This window comes from Halichoerus grypus, chromosome 8 (genome assembly GCF_964656455.1).
Source record: "Halichoerus grypus chromosome 8, mHalGry1.hap1.1, whole genome shotgun sequence".
Taxonomy (NCBI): Eukaryota; Metazoa; Chordata; class Mammalia; order Carnivora; family Phocidae; genus Halichoerus; species Halichoerus grypus.
Genome location: NC_135719.1, coordinates 88,726,918 through 88,747,475, shown reverse-complemented (window position 1 = coordinate 88,747,475; position 20,558 = coordinate 88,726,918). Strand labels below are relative to the sequence as shown.

Below are 20,558 nucleotides of genomic sequence, written 5' to 3'. Positions count from 1 at the left end.
AAAACTGATGCACCCAGATGATGCTTACATAGCAAGTGCTACTTGGGATAGAAGAGATACATATGATTAATTTTATTCCTATCTAAAAAAGAGAGTAAAATAAAAGATTTTACTCTTAAAGGCGGAAAGCTTCAACAATCTTGAAAAACTATCAATTGTATCCCCAACGATGTTGGCTAATGAAACACAACCGGGTTTCGACCTTACCTCCTCAATAGTATTTATTAAAATAAATGTAGTGAAAATCCCATCTCTAATGCATTATAACAATTTCCCTATATCCAACTCAATATTTCCCCTTTTTTTAAGATTTATTTATTTATTTTAGAAAGACAGAGCGGGAGAGGCAGAGGGAAAGGGAGAGAAAATTTCAAGCAGACTCTGCGCTGAGCACAGAGCCCGATACGGGGCTCCATCTCACAACCCCAAGATCACAACCTGAGCTGAAGCCAACTTGGACGCTCAACCAACTGTGCCACCCAGGCACCCCCAACTCAATACTTTCTTACATTAGTTTCCCTTCTCCTAACAATCAGCTGAACTTCTAATACTGAAATATGGTAATCTTGGGCAGTTAGATACAGCTAGCCAGCAAAATAAGAATTTTACAAACACTTACTGGGTGATAGCTCTTCGTAGGTGAACTTGTTCAGCTAATAATTCAGAGCAAGCGCTGGTATGCTTACCATATAAAATAGTTATTTAAAGCTGCTTTAAATAACTAATCTTTGCTTAATACATGCACTGCAAATAAACTTGATCTTCCCAACTTTCTTTCTAAATATCAAAAAGTATATATCCTATAAAAAGACACTAAAAGACATATTTAAAAACATCACTTACCTCATCACTTTCAGGCTGTGAAAACACAATCGGCTGGCCTGTATCTGAAGTTTCCCTTATATTAAGATGTAAGGGAATGTCTCCTAAAAGAGCCCACCAGACATCCATTAATACTACAAAAGTTTATATAGGCATTTGGAATTTCACTATTTGAACTTTGGAAAAAAAACCCAAAATTTAAATTAAATTCATTAAACTCAACTTGAACTATGACTATCCTCAAGTTGCTAAATCTCTAAAAAAGGAATTTCAAATGAAAATTAGGGGCAACATATTCCATTTGAGGGTAGTTCAGGGATTGTATATGTATATATGAAAGCTATGTGGCAGCCAATCAAGGGATAAGGCCTCTGATTTATTCGTTGCTGGAGGTCTTCCAGCAAGAAATGGCTTGGAAGACATTTGTAAAATTATTTCTCCCTGTAATATCTGATATAGACACATCATACCAAACAATAAGAGGAAAATGAAGAGGAAAAGATGGGGAGACAAAGTCGTCCAAAAAAAGTATAACAAAATTACCTTTCTGATGTTGGCAGATGAGTGAGCTAAGAGAACTGCTGAAAAGTAAGGCAGATCTGTTATCTCCACTACCTGCCTCTTTATCCAATGGAAGTATTTTTCTTTTATCATGTATCAATCTATATAGCATTATATATAACTTGTGAACTTGATGAGATCTCAGGAAGTATATAAGAACCTCCACGATACAGACCTGAGGTTGAAAAGGTTGTGTGTCTTTCCTGAGGATATGTTACTATTAGGTGGTAGAATTTAGGGGGAAAATGCTCTGATCCATCATCCAATTGACTCCACAACCCCTTTACAAATGAAGCCTTTCAAAAGGTTTGGACTTAATACAGTAAATGGAGCCGTAAGTAGAAAAGCTGACTCGTCATGGTACTGAGCATTCTTAGAACCACTCCAAATCCATGCAAGGGTTACTGAAATGTGTGTGTGTGTGTGTGTGTGTGTGTGTGTGTGTGTGTGTGTGTGTTATATAAATAAGTCAGTCAGCACCATGCCAGGCTAGGTAAATAAAGCAGAAGTATATGTTACAAAATTACAAATCTATTAGAAGTTATAAAGTACATAGAGGAACATATTTCATTCTCCTGTTGTCAGCAAATTTGGGAATCTTAATCAACTCTTTAAATCTTTCCTAAATGTTCAATAGCCAATGACAAAATACCTGAATATTTTAGTAGTCATTTAAAGATCAGCTTTTCAGTAAATCTGATGTCTAGTCTATAGATCAACTTAAGACTGTAAGAAACTGTCACAGGGGTAAGGGAAAATATGTTAAAGAAAAGTCTTAGAAACCCATAAAGCTTTTTCCTTGATTTATGCCATTACAGTAAGGAATCCTGAATGCTTTCATTTCTACTGCAGTAATGGAAGAAAAAAAAAAGCAAAACCTTCTCCTTTATATAGTCACCTATCAATATAGTTTCTGCCTTCTAGAGACTCATAATTCTATCTGTAAGCACAGAAGAGTTGATAAAGAAAGAGGAAAACTTTTTTAGAAAATAGGTGGCACACCATAGTGAGAGTGGTAACGGGCTAACAGCTGTATATCAGAGAAGGATAAAAAGGAGTAATGGTATGGAGAGTGGGTAAAGTGCAGCCTGGCCTTGAAAAGTATCTTTGAGGGGCACCTGGGTGGCTCAGTCATTAAAAACATCTGCCTTCGGCTCACGTCATGGTCCTAGAGTCCTAGGATCGAGCCCCATATCAGGCTCCCTGCTCGGCCAGGAGCCTGCTTCTCCCTCTCCCGCTCCCCCTGCTTGTGTTCCCTCCCTCGCTGTCTTTCTCTCTGTCAAATAAATAAATAAAAATTAAAAAAAAAAAAAAGTATCTTTGAGGGACTAGGTCTGAAGGAAGCAAGGGCATATTTCAGAGACATAATGACTATGCATAATCTGTCCTTGTAGGTAATATGGGGCAAGTTCTGAGAGCTATTTTACCAAATAATTTTTTAAGTATAGCCCAATGGATGAAAATAAATTAAGAGGCAGCCAGGGAGTCAGTAAAGGACATATAGGGTTCCTGGGGAGTTCAACCAGCTAGCCAGGAGGCCATAACTGGGAGAGCTCTTACCCTGATTTCAGTTCCTCCTTCCTGACTCCAACCTCTTTGTTAATGGAGCCCCTGTTCCAGATCATGGGAGGTCTCACTGGGCCCCATGACTACATTAAAAGGAAGAGATGTGCCCTGAGTTGGAACTCTGAATTATTTTTCCCAGAACACTGTTAGATACAACAATCTATAAGCACTATCCATTTTTTTTTTTTTTTTTTGTGATCAGTAATCAGTGTTTCTGACACATTTTTAGGGTAACTAAACATTTCTGAGCTGTTGAGTAAAATGTAACTTCCATATGTGAGATTGTTTCCTATGAGATATATTTCAAATTCAAAATAAGTGATTTACAATATCATACCACCCATTTATAAATCAGGGAATTATAATATTGTCAGCATAATTCAATAATGCCATTATAATTACACATTTACTTTATTATATAAGTGAATGTCAATCTGTTGTTATTATGCAGATTTGGGAAACTGAACTTTCTAGGTTAGTTAAATAAGAAACAGTTGCAGAATATAATTAGTGGCTATAATTATAGCAATGTATCAAAATATATCATTAGTACTCACCTGGTACTGCGGTGGCTGCTACAGTGCAAATGCATAATAACAATAACGCATTTAACATCAACTTTTAGAAATTTAATTATGATAAAGAATGTTTTGAAATTCCTTGATCTCTAAGGGATCTTAATTGTTAACTACCTAAAACTAATAATTCACTCTATTCCTCCCTTATTCAGCATCTAACATCTGCCTTTGCCCAGAACAGAAACTCATTCAAAAGGAAAATAACAACACATTTCCTAAAATGTCCATTAAGTTGCCTGTGGATTTTTCAAAAATTATGTTTTATCTAAAATCTGTGTTTTGTTCACTTAACACATTATTTACTTCTCATAACACTAATTAATCCTTCAATTCAGTAACGTGAACAGTGTATACAATGTGCATTTCAGGTGCCATATCTCAGAGACATGGCAAAAACATATAAAAAGATTACAGAAAACAGAAAATATTATCTTTCTAGAGCAAAAGGACTGATAAATTGAGAACTTATCAGGAAGGCATTTTTTTCATATGCACCAAGAACTGACACTTCCAAAGGTTGCTACAACACACTACCCAGGTGTTTTCACATACCTGTTTATACTGAGAGATGTGTCCCCTTAGCAAACAAACTGGTGACCATTATTTAAAATAAGGACTTCAAATTACAGTACTCAGACCATGAAACTCTTCTCAAATTCAAGTTACAGGCAGTTTTTACCCGCAGCAAAAGTTATAATCGGCAGAACAAACCTCCTCTTCAAAAAGCCTTCCACTAATGAAGTATTATAAAAAGCAAAGGAAGGTTAACACATACAACTCCCTACTATCTTAATTTAAAGCACAAAACCGAAGACAATTCATCACTTTCTGAGACACTCTTCATCACCACACCTTATCCTCACCTTCCCTTCTGCCATTTTCTCTGCAAAAGAATATCCTATGATCTTACCTAGAACATCAAGATCAAGGGTCCGTGCTAGTCTTCTTGCACCATCAGCACCAAAAATATGAGTTCTATGTTTACATTTTGGACACTGGAAAACACTCATATTTTGGACAAGGCCCAGGACCTAGAATAACAAAAACCATTAAAATTAAAACAAAATTAAACCAAATCTCAATCCATTATTTCAACAAGTTTTTACTCAGTGCCCACTGGGTTCTAGTGATACAGTGATGAATAAGTTATGGTCTCTGCTTTAAAGGGAACTCACAAGCTAGTGGGAGAGCAAAACACATATAATTAACTTTAATAATGTGATAAATGCTAAAGATAAAGAAATGACCGGGATAAAAAAATTCTGTCTGGGAAGACTAAGAGGTATCTCTGAGCTGCCCACATTACCCAAAATTGTTTCTTCCAGTTGAGGGTAAGAAGGGTTGAGGCCTACAGGAGAAATTCTAGGAAGAAAGGAACACAAGCCAAGATAGTGAAATACTGCACATGGCCTTTTTGGGCTGCATGCCAATGGAGGGCAAAGGCAGAAGCTGGTTTGATAAGGGAGGTCAGAGTCTGATGGCAAGGTGCTAAATGCCACTGATGACTTTCTTCTTGTGACAACAGAAAACCACAAAAGATTTTTAAAGTTGAAAAGATGGTCCCAAGAGGTAATGTTACACAATCAGATCTGTGTTTTAGAAATTTAGCTCTGATAGCAATACAGAAAAAATAAGCAGAAAGAAACACAGGAAAATAAATGGAAAAGAGGCTATTGTGAACGAAGCCTCACAGTAAATGACAGCTAACAAATACTGAGTGCTTATTATATACCAGGCACTGGGGTAAGTGTTTTAGATGAACTATCTTGTTTACTCCTATCAAAAACTTTACGAGATGGGTATTTTATATCCCCGTTCCATAGCTGAGAAAAAGAACACAGCCAGCAAAAGACAAAAACTCAGCTCTTACCAGAATGTTATCATTTCAAACAAAAATTTAAAGTCTTATAGAAAGTGTCCATCTCTGAGTTTCCCCAGCTTCTGGCACAAAATAGATACTTTATAAACATGTGCTGAATAAATAGACAGGCTCTGCAAATATAATCCTTATTCATGTTTCTTTTAATCCCATTTTCTTATTAGTGAAAAGCAGTGCATCTCTTCTAGAATAAAAATAAGGAACACAATTATCAAAGGCTTAGAGGTAACATGTCTATATCATCCTATCAACTCTACCAAAAAGATCATCATTATAGGAGATATCTCTAATAGAATATTTGCATTTTAAATGAAGAATAGCACTGACAAGCCACAATGAACCATATAGACAAGAAGGTGATGAAATTTCTTATTCTTTCTGAAAAGAGAAACAGAACAGACTAAAGTTTCCCAGAACATATGCAAATGAAGACAAATTGTGAGGGACATAAATTTGTAGCTAAGCATTTTCCAAGCATTTAATATATGCTCTTTTGTTGATGCAAAGTATTATAAAAAATAAATCATATTGTACTTTGGTAATTCAATACCATCTCCACAAAGCCAGAAGAAAACACAGCTAAAGATCACACACCTTATTTGTTTATTCAGTATGCCTGTATCACTAAAGAATGAATGGGTCAACCAGGAAATTAAAGAATTTAAAAAATTCATGGAAACAAATGAAAATGAAAACACAACTGTTCAAAATCTTTGGGATGCAGTATGTCTATATCACACACCCATTGCTTGAGCAGTTTTACTGCCATTTACGTTAAATGTGATATATTCCCTCACTATAGAGCTTTCAACTTAAGCATAAAAATATCACTCAAGAAATGGGAAAAGGAAAAACACTTAAATATTGTGAAAATCTAGGTGAGGGTATATTCCAATCCAGAGAGAACAGGAAAAGCATCCTTACTCCAGAATCTCTTGGACTCCCCAAGACATAGGAAGGTATAGAGTATGTAATCACTTACATGATTAACTTATTATCAATATCTTATTTTTGTTCTCCAAGGCCTATATAAATGTCTCAGACATGTTCTCTATATAGACTACAAAATGTCATAAACATAAAACCGTAAGCAAACTCAATATTTAATGAGCGCCTATTATATGCCAGTAACTGAGCTAAACAAAAGGAGTAGCATACAGTGGTAAGCAAAAGAGACTTGATCCTTGCCCTCCTGGAGATTGCATGCTAATTAGAGAAACAGATGGAACAATTAATAGTACAAAAATCTACTTTGAAGATGGAAGAGCTTCTCTGGAAGCAAAACACAGAGGATTATGAGTGTAGAACAGAGAGAACTACATCTACCCTGGGAGTCACAGAGGAGTTCCTTGAGGAAATATGTGACCTAAAAGTTAAAGAATAAGCAAGTAAAAACAAGGAAAGGAGGGAAAACTCTCAAGGAAGAAGTAGGGAGCACAAGTCTCCTTCAAGGAATTGAAAGGCCAGCATGGCTGAGGTATGGTGTGAGTGGTGTGAGACTTTTCTAGCAGGACACAAAGCACTAAACAAAAATAAAAAAGTATTTTGTTAAACTGACTACATTAAAGTTAATAACGTAATTGGAAGACACAATTAACAGAGTGAAAAGGCAAGCTATAAAGCAGGAGATGGGATTTATAATACACATCCATAACACATCTGGAATATATAAAGAACTCTATAAACTAACAAAAGAACATCAGAAATTTAAAAATGGGCAAGACTTAACAGGCACTCCTTAAAAGAGGGTATCAAAGACCAACAAACTTGAGAAAAGTTTTCAACTTCACTAATCATCAGAGAAATGCAAATTAGAACCACAATGAGGTACCACACATTTATGCCTAAGATCTGATTAGAACAGATAAATGTCTATACGACGATGACAAAAACAACAACAAATACCAAATCTTGGTGAGGACACAGAGCAAGTAAAACTCACAGTTTCAGCTGAGTGTAAACTGATACAACCATTTTGGAAAACTGGAAAATTTTTTATTTAAATTCAATTTAATTAACATATACTGTATTATTAGTTTCAGAGGTAGAATTTAGCGATTCATCAGTTGTAACACTCAGTGCTCATTACTTCTTCAAGTGCCCTCCTTAATGTCCATCACCCAGTTACCCCATCCCCCCTACCCCCTCCCCTCCAGCAACCCTGAGTTTGTTTCCTATAGTTAAGTCTCTCATGGTTTGTCTCCCTCTCTGATTTCATCATTTTACTTTTTCCTCTCTTCCCCTATGATCTGTTTTATTTCTTAAATTCCACATGAGTGAGATCATATGATAATTGTCTTTCTCTGACTGACTTATTTTGCTTAGTATAATAGCCTCTAGTTCCATCCATATCATTGCAAGTCACCAGTCGTTTTTATTTTAGCAAGTGTGGTGAGCGTGTAGTGGTATCTCATTGTGCTGGACTATTCAAATCGTTAATCTGTTTATCCTGGGAACTATATTTCCTAGACTCTTCCTTCCTTTATGGCTCCTCATTAAAGTTCCCTAAAAGTAAAGTGACATGAGTTTCGGGAGGTGGAAGTGAAGCCATAGGCATTACTCTCTATAGTTTCCTTTGGTTAGAGGTAGGGAAAGAAATTTGCAGGAGTGCAGGTGTATTCTAGTTTGTCCTCCTTCTTCCTGACACTGGGCCCATCCTCTGTACTGTGGCTTTAATTTGCATTGCCATAATTACTTATTAAAGTTAAGGTCATCTGCTGGGTGCCTGGGTGGCTCAGTTGGTTAAGCGACTGCCTTCGGCTTGGGTCATGATCCCAGAGTCCCAGGATCAAGTCCCACGTCAGGCTCCCGGCTCAGCGGGGAATTTGCTTCTCCCTCTGACCCTACCCCCCCCCTTGGGCTCTCTCTCTCACTCTCTCTCTCACTCAAATAAATAAAATCTTTTAAAAAAATAAAGTTAAGGTCATCTGTTTTTTTTCTACATTTTAAAATATGGCTACTAAAACTTCTTAAATCACATTTGTGACTTGCATTACATTTTTATTGGACAGCACTGTTGTAGACAACTGAAGAGTGACCATAGAACTGACTTTGGTAGTTCTCCTATTTAATGTTGTTTCAAGGTCCTAAAGACGCACAAGAACATTTATGAGGGCCAGTGATTTAGGAGTATTTTTAAAAATTGAAGAAACATGAAACACTTACCTTCAAGACTATATAGGAAAGATAAACTGTCAAGTTTCTTTGCTTTTAACTGAAATTACATCAACTGAGTGTGATAACACACAGATTAGAAAGAGAAAACAAATTACTTATTAAGATATGCAGAGTATGTGGCAGACAACTTTTTCAAACCACAGGGTTAGCTGGAAGAAAATTCAGAAGAGAACCTTGAGTATTAAAAAGATTAGAAAACACTATTCTAGTTTTTAAGAGTAGTGTTCTATAATCAATGAGTTTTGAATAGGAGCAGTTAATATAATAAGAAAGAACACTAGAATATCCATGTGACAATTTTATTCATAAAAATTCTCTTAAATAGGAAAGAGTTCATGTCCACGTGACCATCTCCTACTGTCCCCCCCAAATGCCTTATATTGTGTGAATACTTTATGTGTTGTTAAGCTGTTTATTATAGAGCTATTTTGTATATCTTTGACAGCAGAAACATTAGAAAACAGATGGTTTGCCAGAGCTTAATTTACATAATACCACTGAGATGCAGCTGTAGGCATGCTCAATCATTTTTTAATGTCTCATCAAAATATAAGATCCTTTTTTGTGTCAACTAGACTCAAATAAAAAAAATTTTAAGAGGAAAAAGTGTATAAGATCCTTATCTCTTTTTACCTCAGCTAATTTTACTGAAAGTAAATGCTACATGTTTGCTTAACATCAGCCACCACAAACATTTTACATGTTATTTTTACATTATTCCAATCCATCATTGGCTCAGAAGGGTACTTCTTTTATTAACTTTAAAAATATTGACTCTCTTGAAATATCAACGTTGCTCTGAAATATTGGATTTTTGTGTCTAACTGAATTGAATTAAGCAAGCTGAAAAGTCCCCAATTTTAATTTCTTCTTGGCATTTTAAATCCAGATACAGGTAAATAACAAGTAAGATTTTTCAGGCTACTATATAATCCAATTTCTCAAGGTTACAATCAGGTTAAATTCTTGTTGGCTGGAATTTGTCACAAGGATTAAAAACTATGATTTAAGAAAAAATGAGGAGAAATTGACTGTTAAATAGAGACTGAATAATAATAACTGAAATAGATTAGATTCTTAAGTGCTATTCAGTTCTCCATTAGCCTTGAACCAGTTTTTAGTATATTCCTTGAAGCAAGTGTACAAATATTATAATTTTTTTAAAGATTTATTTTCATTTATTTTAGAGAGAGAGAGTGAGCATGAGTGAGCACACCAGGGAGGGGCAGAGGGAGAGGGAGAGAAAAGTCCCAAGCAGACTCCACACTTGGAGTCTGAGGTGAGGCTCCATCCCATGACCCTGAGATCACCACCTGAGCCGAAATCAAGAGTCGAATGTTTAACTGACCAGGCCACCCAGGTGCCCCCAAATATTATAATTTTTAAAAATGAGATGGGTGTTTCTGTTTTCTCTTTCAGAAGAAGTAGTCTGGCGTGGAAAGAACAATGAATAAGGAAACTTGCATTCATGTTCCTCTCAGGGACCAACTAAACAGCTGTGGGTCCATGAGGTATAATTCAACTTCTTTATGTCTTAAATCCCAAAATGAGGGTTTACAACAAAAGATGATCTCTATAATAATGACCCCTAAAATCTACCACTAAAACAATAACATTCAGAGCCACCCTTATAGTACCATGTGCTAAGGTCTATGCTAAGTACTGAATATATATAATCTCATTTAACTGCCATAATGACTTATGAGATGGGTCACAAAACACTGAAGCTATATTATTTGCTCAAGAGCACACAGTTAGTAAATAACATAGCCAAAATTCAAGACCAGCTGGGTCACTGCTTTGTATGTGGAAGTCACCAAACAAGATGACAAGTAAATGGACTGGAGGATTTTGTTCATGGAACTAGGTGACCTGAAACAATGATGAGTCAATACAGTTTAGTAGGGCGATTTAGCATAGTAATTAAGAGCACAGTTATAAAGGAAGGCCTAATTTGAAACCTCTTCACACTAATTGCTGCAATCAAGGAGGCTTTAGACTTCACTTCCTTCCCCTGGTCATGGAACTCCCCTTCCCTAAAACACCCTCATTATACCTCTCTTGACTATCACCTGAGCCTATAGCTCTTTAACTCCTCCCCATTTTTCAATCCACCCATTTCCTGTCTCACTTGCCCACCTAGACAATCAGAACCCCAATGGTAAGCAAATTTAACGGAGACTCCTCTCGTTCCCTGAAAATTCTCTCCTTGTGGTATTCTACCATGTCCACATTACTAAATTCTGGATTACTCAGTTTTGGATAATCCACAGAAACAGCAATTAAAAATGTGGGCTCTAGAAAGCAGACTGCTTGGGATAGGAGCCCAGATGCCCACTAAACAGATAGATAACCTTATGTGAGTTATTTAATCTTCTGTACTACAGTTTCCTCAACTACAAAATGACAGAAATAATGTTATCTATCTCACAGGGTTGTTGTGAGGGTTATATTACTTTAATTCATGTAAATCACATAGAACAGCATTCTAGTTAAAAACATTCATGGATTTCTGAGAGATCCTAAGGAAAGACACAAATGAGCATACAACTTTGGTCTCTGAGATGTAATTATGGCCAAGATACAGAATACTATCCAGTTTTATAAAGGTTATCAATAAAGAAAAGTCACTTTTCTAAAAGTGGAAAAATTAACCAATTGTGAAGAAGGAAGCCACATGTGATGTCATGTGCAAACTAATTAATGTGTTCCTAGAAAGAATTCAAGCAGGACTTTGTTAAGGCCTCTCCAGCCAATAATGAAAGATTCTTCAAATACATTAAATGTATAAAACTTCCCAGAGAACCAAATGAAACCAGTTGACAATCACAGAGGAAAAACTATGCTCAAGGAGGAAAGGAGATAATAAATGTCACTTGCCTTGATTTTCACATAAGATTACCTATCTCTAAATTGTTTTTTAAGGCAGGTCAGCTTGAGATATTAAATACAATAGGACAGGGGATGCCTGGGTGGCTCAGTCAGTTAAGCATCTGCCTTCAGCTCAGGTCATGATGCTGGGGTCCTGGGATCAAGCCCCACTTCAGGCTCCCTGCTAAGCAGGGAGCCTGCTTCTCCCTCTCCCCCTGCTTGTGCTTGTGCTCTCTCTGTCAAATGAATGAATGAATGAATGAATGAATATGACTTTTGTGGTCTAGCCAACTAGACAGATGCTAAAAAAGCTCTAAGGCAGGTATCATGAATACTTGAGTTTTGAAGATATTCAAGGGTGAAGGTGTAGAACTCCAGGTCCAAATGATTAACCTAAGTACCATAAATGGCTACTCTCCCAGAAAAATAATAAACCACAACTCTGATCCTCATTGCTAAGAACAACGTGTAGGGTCTGTGACAATGAAAATGAAAAGCAACAGAAAATGGAAAGAAAACACTGATTAAGAATCATCTATTTTAGGTTCTAAGATAACCTTATTTTTCTTAGATGAAAATATAATCATTAACCCTTATAAATAAATATTTAAAAGTTCCACACCACAGTAGTATTTTCTTCTTTGATTTTTTTGTTTGTTTTTAACCAGCAGGAAAAGTAAACCACAGGAAAAGCAAAATTCCTATCTCCCTTTTTAAAATAAATAACTATTGGGGCGCCTGGGTGGCTCAGTCGTTAAGCAACCGCCTTGGGCTCAGATCATGATCCCAGGGTCCTGGGATCAAGCCCTGCATCGGGCTCCTGGGAAGCCTGCTTCTCCCTCCCCCACTCCCCCTGCTTGTGTTCCCTCTCCTGCTGTGTCTTTCTCTGTCAAATAAATAAATAAAATCTTTAAAAAAATAAAATAAAATAAATAACTATTTGCAAGGCTGAAATAGTTATAGAATTTTCAAAATTATTTACAACAATGCTGTTACTCAGTGACTAGCATTAGGCTTTAATCTATACTTTGTTTCCAGGTCAACTGTAGCAGACAAGTAGTTGTTGACCTAAGTCCGTGGTCTCATCTTCCTCGCACATAGCTAACCTACATTTCTTGGGCTCCTTGAGAAATGTGACAAGTGACTGAGTTTTAGTGAAGTGTGAATAGATATGTATGCATGTCTTGTCCATAAAAATCTCCACGTGCATGCCTCTGTGCTGCCTTTCCCTTCTGGCTGGCTCAAACGAGGATGGCCCCAAAGGTGGGTTTAGAACTCACATTTGAACATGGCAGAGGCTACAGTGGCCTAAATAACTTCCTTGAAGAAGACCACCCTGCTCACCTGTTCATCTATGAGTACTGTTACATGAGCAAGAAATAAATTGCTATTGTATTTGCATCATTACATATTTTGAGGTTTATTTGTGACAGCAATGAACTGTATTAAATAATGCAAATTTTAAAAAAATTTTTTAAATAATGCAATTTTAGAATAATTTTAGATTCTATATAACTTTAGCAATTTAATCTATATGAAGAGAATGGTTTAGGCTCAAGTGAAGTACTCAAGGAATAAGGAAATCTCAAAGACACTATTCATCTAAATTTTTAACAATTTCTTGTTAAAATTCTTATTAGCAAATAAGGGACTAGTCAAAATATGTAGGCCAAAACATAAATATCTATAAGTTACAAATTTATGTTTCATGATAACATTCTAAAAGTAATTATAATAAGCAACATTAATTACATTGACATTATTGGTTGGTCAGCTTGTGCCAAACACTGTACTAAGCCCTTTGTGGACATTATCTCATTTATTTCTCACCTCAAACTTCTGAGGGAAACAGTACTATAATTCCCACATTATGAATTAAGTAACTTGCTTAGGTCATACAGCTACAAAGTAACAGAGCTAGGATTTGAACTCTAGCATTCAGACTCCTGAGCTCATTCTCTTCACCACTATGTAAAAATGCCTCTGCAAGTAGCATCCTGTTGCCTAAGAAATTATTATAAAATTTCTAAAGTAATTTAATTTGCAACCATAAAAGAGGTTATATACATATTAAAGAATATAGCTCTCTCAGTGTTAAAAAAAATCAATCTGTGTGTAAGAGGCTACAAATATACAGATTAATAAATCTGTTTCTGTGAGGAGAAGGGATGGTCACATATATCATGTGATGTGAATAGTACTAAAAAGGCCAACACCAAATCATTTTCTCTACCAGTCTCTTCCTTGCCAAACAGTTTTAAATCAAAACCCTCATAGAGAATAAGGGCAGGGATTTGTGACTGAGAATCTAACCTCTTATTTCTACCTCACTGTCATCCTGAGCAAAAAAAAACTAGCTGCTGGTAGATTTATTAATGGCAGCCTAACTCTCAAAATCCCTTAGATTTCTGCCATTTTTTTTTCTAACCACCATACCCTATGTAATCAATTGCCAAGCCTGTCAATTCTTCCTTCAAAATGTCAACTACATTTATTCCCCTTCCCATTTTCAATGCTGTTATTCTAGATCAGACCCTTACTCCCTATCACCTATACCAGTGTTCTTCCAAATTATTAAAAATATCTTACCATAAGAGAAATATTTTAAATCTTGATTCAATATAAATGCACACTTATATGTATATATAACTGAGACCAAATCTTTATGAAATAACACTTTGTCTTCCTAAGAGCAATTTACCCTGATTTGTTTAAAACCTTTGGTTTTGGGGTGCCTGGGTGGCTCAGTCAGTTAAGCATCTGCCTTTGGCTCAGGTCATGATCCCTGGGTCCTGGGATCAAGTTCCATATCGGGCTCCTCGCTCCGCAGGGAGCCTGCTTCTCCCTCTGCCTCTGCTTCTCTCTCTCTCTCTGTGTCATAAATCAGTCAATCAAATAAATAAATAATCTTTAAAAAAAAAAGAATTATAAGACCTTGGTTTCATCTCTCAGTGTACTGGTTTCATGACTCATTGGTGAGTCACAACCTGCAGTGTGAGTTAACTCTGACCACTGCAAATGCTTCCTTAATGCTTTCATTCTCCTGGCTCCTGTCCTTTCTATTCATTTCCACCAAGTTAAATATTTTTAAAGCTCCATTCTAGTAAGTCTATTTCCCAACCAACATTATTTATGGACTCCTCTAAAAATATCAAGAAGTGAGATTGGGTGGCTCAGTCGGTTAAGTGTCTGCCTTTGGCTCAGGTCATGATCCTGGGGTCCTGGGATCGAGTCCCACATCGGGCTTCCCGCTCAGCTGAGAGTCTGCTTCTCCCTCTGCCTGCCGCTCCCCCCTGCTTGTGCACTCTCTCTGTCAAATAAATAAAATCTTTAAAACAAACAAACAAACAAAAATCTCAAGAAGCAAGTCCAAATCCTTAGCTCTACCAAACCTGGGCCTAGGAGAGACACACTGAAACATATTACTTCAACTGTAGAAAAACTGAACAACTCTGAACACAACTTGTGATCTCCTGATTCTTTTCAGACTAAATTCTGTCCCCACTCCAGTCCCCTGATATGCCTATGAAAATCCTACTCCATTCATTCATTCTGTGTATGTTTAGTGAGCAGCTATATGTTCTTGGCACAGAGGGAGGTAAGGGGTCCCTTCACTCAGAGCTTACAGCATGGTACTACAAATGTAAAAATACTGACAAATATGAAAACAGTTACAAAAGGGTAATAGCGTGTTACTAGATCACGCATTAAAACGAGTTCACCTGGTTAACAGGGACAGGACAGTCTCCCAGAGAAAGAACCATTTAATCTAAGTATCAAAGGATAAAAAGGAGCTACCAAGTGAAAAATGAGGGTAAAGGGATCTCATATGGAGAAACAGCATGCTCAAGGCCATGAAGAAAGAAACTTTGTGGGAATCTAAAAGAAGTAGAAGATGACCAGTTTCACTGTGGCAGAGAGAATGCAAGGAAGAGTGGTGGCCTGTGAACTGGGGATAAAGACAATAGCAGACTGTGGCTGGCATTCTATACTGGGTCAAATGTACACATAATAAGTATTTATCATATGCCTGCTATACACCAGAGAACTGAGCATTTAAGAATATTTAAGGCATGTTTTGTTGCCTGCCAGGAACTCACTGCTTCTGCGGAGACTGACAGGTAAACTGCAGTGGGATAAGAGCCAAACCAGATACATGTTCAAGTAGTTCAGAGAAAGATTAACCTTTTCTGGGAGTTTGATAAAAGCTTCCTAGAGAAAGTAATGTCTGAGCAGGGATTTGAAACGTGAATCTGAGTTCCCAAGCTAACAATGGCTTATCAGGATATGCAAAATACAGGGACATGAAAACAATCATGACTTTTCCACAAAAGCCCTACTTTAATAGCCCAAAGAAGAAAGTGTTCTCGTGGGGCGCCTGGGTGGCTCAGTTGTTAAGCGTCTGCCTTAGGCTCAGGTCATGATCCCAGGATCCTGGGATCGAGCCCCGCATCGGGCTCCCTGCTCAGCGGGAAGCCTGCTTCTCCCTCTCCCACTCCCCCTCTCCCACTCCCCCTGCTTGTGTTCCCTCTCTCGCTGTCTCTCTGTCAAATAAATAAATAAAAGCTTAAAAAAAAAAGAAAGTGTTCTCGTGTTCTTCAGAATTCAGGGCCCCTTCACCCATAATGGAGCTAGTCTACTGGTTGATAAGGTACTTGGCAAAAAAAAGCTTCATTCTTCTTTTTTTTTTTTTTTCTAATCAACAAGGGAACTTATCAGAGCACTTTGCCTATAGAAGGCACTCAATAGGTGTAAATATATATTTGTAAAATAAACTACTTATTGAATTAAAATTAACTAAAGGATCCCTAGGTACAGAAGGAATAAGAGAAGAAATATACTTTAATATATTTTTCAGGAGCTGGGAAGGAGGCTGCCCAAGAAGTCAGGGCTGGAGAGTGAAATCCCTGTAACTCTAAAAGTTCAAATGGTAGAAGGGCTCCAAATTGAGGTGCCTGGGCCTCCACTGTAGGAGAAGCAATAAAAATGGGTAAAAATGACACAAGGCAAGAAGTACCCACCCTTCAAAATGTGTAAGATTGAAAAAAACTTATTATTTAAAAAAACAATCTACAAACACTGAGATAAGGATTTGGCAGAGCTGGTATGATTTCAGGCAGAGAACAAAGAATTTCATAGTTCATCTCTTCTCCTTCCCCTATCCAAGCCTTGAGGGATTTTTTTAAAAAAAGATTTTATTTATTTGAGAGAGTGAGTGAGAGAGAGAGAACGAGCACATGAGTGAGGGGAGGGGCAGAGGGAGAAGCAGACTCCCTGCTGAGAAGGGAGCCCTATGTGGGGCTCGGTCCCAGGACCCTGGGATCATGACCTCTGCTTTAAAGGCAGATGCTTAACCGACTGAGCCACCCCGGCACCCCAAGCCTTGAGTTTTAAGAAACCATTTAAATTAACTTCAAAATGTTCTTGCAGACATTACTAAACTCTGTCCATACCAATGAATTCCAATGACATCACCGTTTCCATGGTAACTAATGCACTTAAAAGGGGAAAAAACAGAAAGCAAGACTAAAAACCAGGAAAAAAATGAAGTGGTATAAACAAAGCATAATATTACTCCTTTGCATTTATGGAACACTTTCTGATTTCAAATGCTTTGCCATTACTTAGACTCCAAGGCTCTTAAATGCCAGAAAGATCTCAGAAGTCATCAAATCCACATCCCACTCATAGCCAGGATTCCCTTTACAATGTAGCTGCACCATGGTTGTCCAATTGTTTACAGAGCTCATTGCTGGAAAGTTCTCTCATTCACCTGCAAAGATTACTGAGCACCTATCTTGTTCTGCAGGTTAAGAGATGATTAAGATATTCTACTTTCTTTTAAAATTTTTGCTGTTTAGAGAGCAAATAATTGAAACATAGGGGTGAAAAAAAGAGGGTTATAATAAAGATATAGGACAATGTCAAAGAGCCAACTTGGAAGGATTATACATTTCCAATGACTTTTACTTCTATTCCACTTCAGCCCCACACACCCATGACCATCCACAACCTGGGCCTTGTCATGACCCAGAACCATTCCAACTCTGCCAACTTAAACTCCAACATTAACTTTCTGATCATAAACAGCTCTTTCATTCCCTAATTAATACTGCACTAGTCCTCTGAGCTTTATGCAGCCCAAGATCCTTCACTTGAAATATTTCCTCACTGTATTTCCTTGCTGATATCTTCAACTTTTATTTTCAGTGACACCCACTTAGCAACAGCCTAACCTGGACTTAATGACCACCCGTCTTCCCCATTGTTAAGTTCCATAGGAGTCTCTGTCCCACCCTTTGTCCCTTTATCCTTGAGTGTAGAGAAAAATCTGTCACAACAATTATGAGATTGTTTGCCTTTTTACTTATAGGGCAGTAAGTATCAGGTGCTGCAGGTAAGTGAAAATAACCTAAAGACTAAAAGGTACATATGCTGAATTTGCCAACTATGGTCATTAGACCCCCAACCAGTAAAGTGCATGTAAAACCCACCCCATAGTCATAGTCGCATCAAGTGACAGCACTGGTTGAAATAGTCTCTTGGTGTACAAAATGATAATTTACAGAATGGGGAATAAAAAGTGCTGGTTTCTGCTTTTTAAAAAATTTCTCCCTCAAAAATTTCATGATACTTTTAAGTAAACTGGACATATGCCTCTCCCCTCATCTTACAGAATGGGAAATTAAGCACTCACTGATATGCTGATAGGATGACTATTAACCTGGAAGTGGCAATAACAGACAATTGGCCCTGTTACCTAATTTCTACTAGACAGAAGGATTATGTATTACTTCCTCTCTTAAGTTTTGGTAGATAGCCCTCTCTCTAACCTTCTGCGGACTTGTATCTTAAAATCCAATATAAGTATTCTTATTTAGTGATTTGGGTATGTATTACTTGTACCTAGTTTATCTTGGAGGACATAATAGGAAGTCACATTGCTCAAACTATATGTTTATTGAGACATTTTTTTGAGGTGTGCACTTGGTTACCATTGCTTTAAAAATTTTCCAAGCTAAAATTCACAACAGAGAATACCATGGGGGTTTTATCACTCATTTATCCAAATATAAAGACTGGCCTTAAACACTTTCTGATCGTGGGAATACCCTCAGATCATCCTTATCAGGCTCCTCAATTTTCTTTTTTTTTTTAAATAATTTTTATTTATTTATTTGACAGACAGAGGGAGAGCACAAGCAGGTGGAGCAGCAGGTAGAGGGAGAGGGAGAAGCAGGCTCCCCACTGTGCAAAGAGCCAGATGTGGGGCTCGATTTCAGGACCCTGAGAACATGACCTGAGCTGAAGGCACTCGCCCAACCAACTGAGCAACCCAGGCGCCCCTGGACTCCTCAATTTTCCTAAGACAATGTGGATCCAGTGTAGAGCTCCACAGCTTGTTAATGCACTAACTGGCAAGAGAGAAGAGGTACCTGTCAAAGAGGATCATCTCAACTCCACTACTCTACTATTTTATACTTTTCAGATGCTCCCCTGAGAGAAAAACATTTATGAAAGAGAGTCCATTCATGCTAGTACATCACTGGATCTTATACCGTGTCAGTTTCATTGAAGAATTCAATGAAAGTTATGAATTCTCTCCATACCAAAACAAACTCAAAGTGAACATATCATTTGGGGGTGGGGGGGAGGGAGGAGGGGGAAAGAATCATGAGACCCCTGAAGCTAATTCATGGGCTGAAGTCTAAAAAACTCTGTTCTATAAGCTCTAAAATCTATCCCTGAATTAAGCAAGGCCACTAGATAGTCATATAGATGGAGGCATCACATTGGCTTTGTACAAAAATGCCTGTTCTAAATTGTACACTGGCATAAGTCCACTTGCTTTTGCTGATGCACACTAGGAGGAAGAAACCTCTATTTAAGGTTAAAAAAAAAAGGTAATGAGAGTGTGTTCATCATATAAAGAGTTACTTTATTCTGAGAACCTAGGGGAGATTTATGTCTCTATGGTCTCAGCTCTCCTTCTCTTGAACATTACGCTCTTTCTAACCTCATGGAAATGGATAGTTTTACAAAGGCCCTATGTGGTCGCTAGAAAATTCATGTATTACTTTTGGCATGTATTGAAGTCCCTTAATGGCATGCAGTTTGTTTACGGATTCACTTCTGATTCTGATTTTAATTGTCCTTTGTCTTAATATTATTACATTTTTATTTTGTCAAATTGTATAGAAAATCCTTAGATACTTTTTAGAAGACAGTGAGCTATGAATGAGTTAAATTGGAGACAGAAGGAAAAAAGTCACCGTTTTCCCCTGTCTTCCCATGAGTGCCTCTACCTAAACACTCATGTGGGGGTTTTCTCGTCGGTAATATCTGCCAGTATTTGGAGAGGTAGTACTTGGTCACAAAACTCATACCTGAAGGATGTTCTAGAATTCTTTTAAAAATATTTTAATGCAATTAGAATTTTTCTTGATTAATATAATATATATACATGTTTGCACCTATATGCATGTTGTTAAAGTAACCATAAAGATGAAGTAGGGTTTTCATATACATTTCTGCACAGAACTAAATTAAAATTTGGACTGTATTTCTCAATGACTTGCTTCCTCAGTTAGAGTGTTCCATATTGTAAAAATGAAGCTGAAAATGCTTACAGGCACATGGACTTTTCGAAACATCTCAGCACCCTTGCGAGCGTCCATCAGTGCAATGTCCTGGGGTGTGGAGACAATCACAGCACCTAACCAATAGAAAACAAAACAAAGAGAAAGTAAAATGATGCATTTAATTCTTTATGGAAAGATTACTTCCACAATTACATTGCTTACATGCTAAAAGAGTCTACAACATTAACTATTTAGGTAATTTGTATAAATTTTAGATACATGAACGGGAAAGATAAGGAAATGTCTACCTCACTCTTGCCTATTTTTGACTTCTCACTTCTAAAATAACAACTGACTGACCAATGATTCAAGATCACAGCTATGTCACAGCTATGGGACTATCTTCCCATCAGACAATGTGCTAGTTAGAAGATGCACAACACGAGCCCTACTTTCAAAAAGCTAATAATCTACTTGGAAAATCCAAAAAGTTAAGGATTACAACACAATGTGCTAAGCAAT

General features: G+C 37.2%; 1 protein-coding gene across 8 annotated transcripts in view; it reads right to left on the bottom strand.

The window, feature by feature from the left end:
- Positions 1–20,558, bottom strand: part of NUBPL (NUBP iron-sulfur cluster assembly factor, mitochondrial) — a 215,709-nt gene that overhangs the window by 10,025 nt on the left and 185,126 nt on the right. For 5 of the 8 annotated variants that reach the window (XM_036123228.2, XM_036123230.2, XM_036123234.2 and 2 more), the window contains 2 exons: positions 20,085–20,170; positions 4,438–4,558 (listed from right to left, as the gene is read on the bottom strand). In XM_036123228.2, the coding sequence (XP_035979121.1) occupies positions 4,438–4,558; positions 20,085–20,170 (207 nt within the window). Of the gene's footprint in view, positions 1–843; positions 927–4,437; positions 4,559–20,084; positions 20,171–20,558 lie in introns of all 8 variants that reach the window. The other 3 variants (XM_078053541.1, XM_036123233.2, XM_036123229.2) reach the window with 1 other exon arrangement.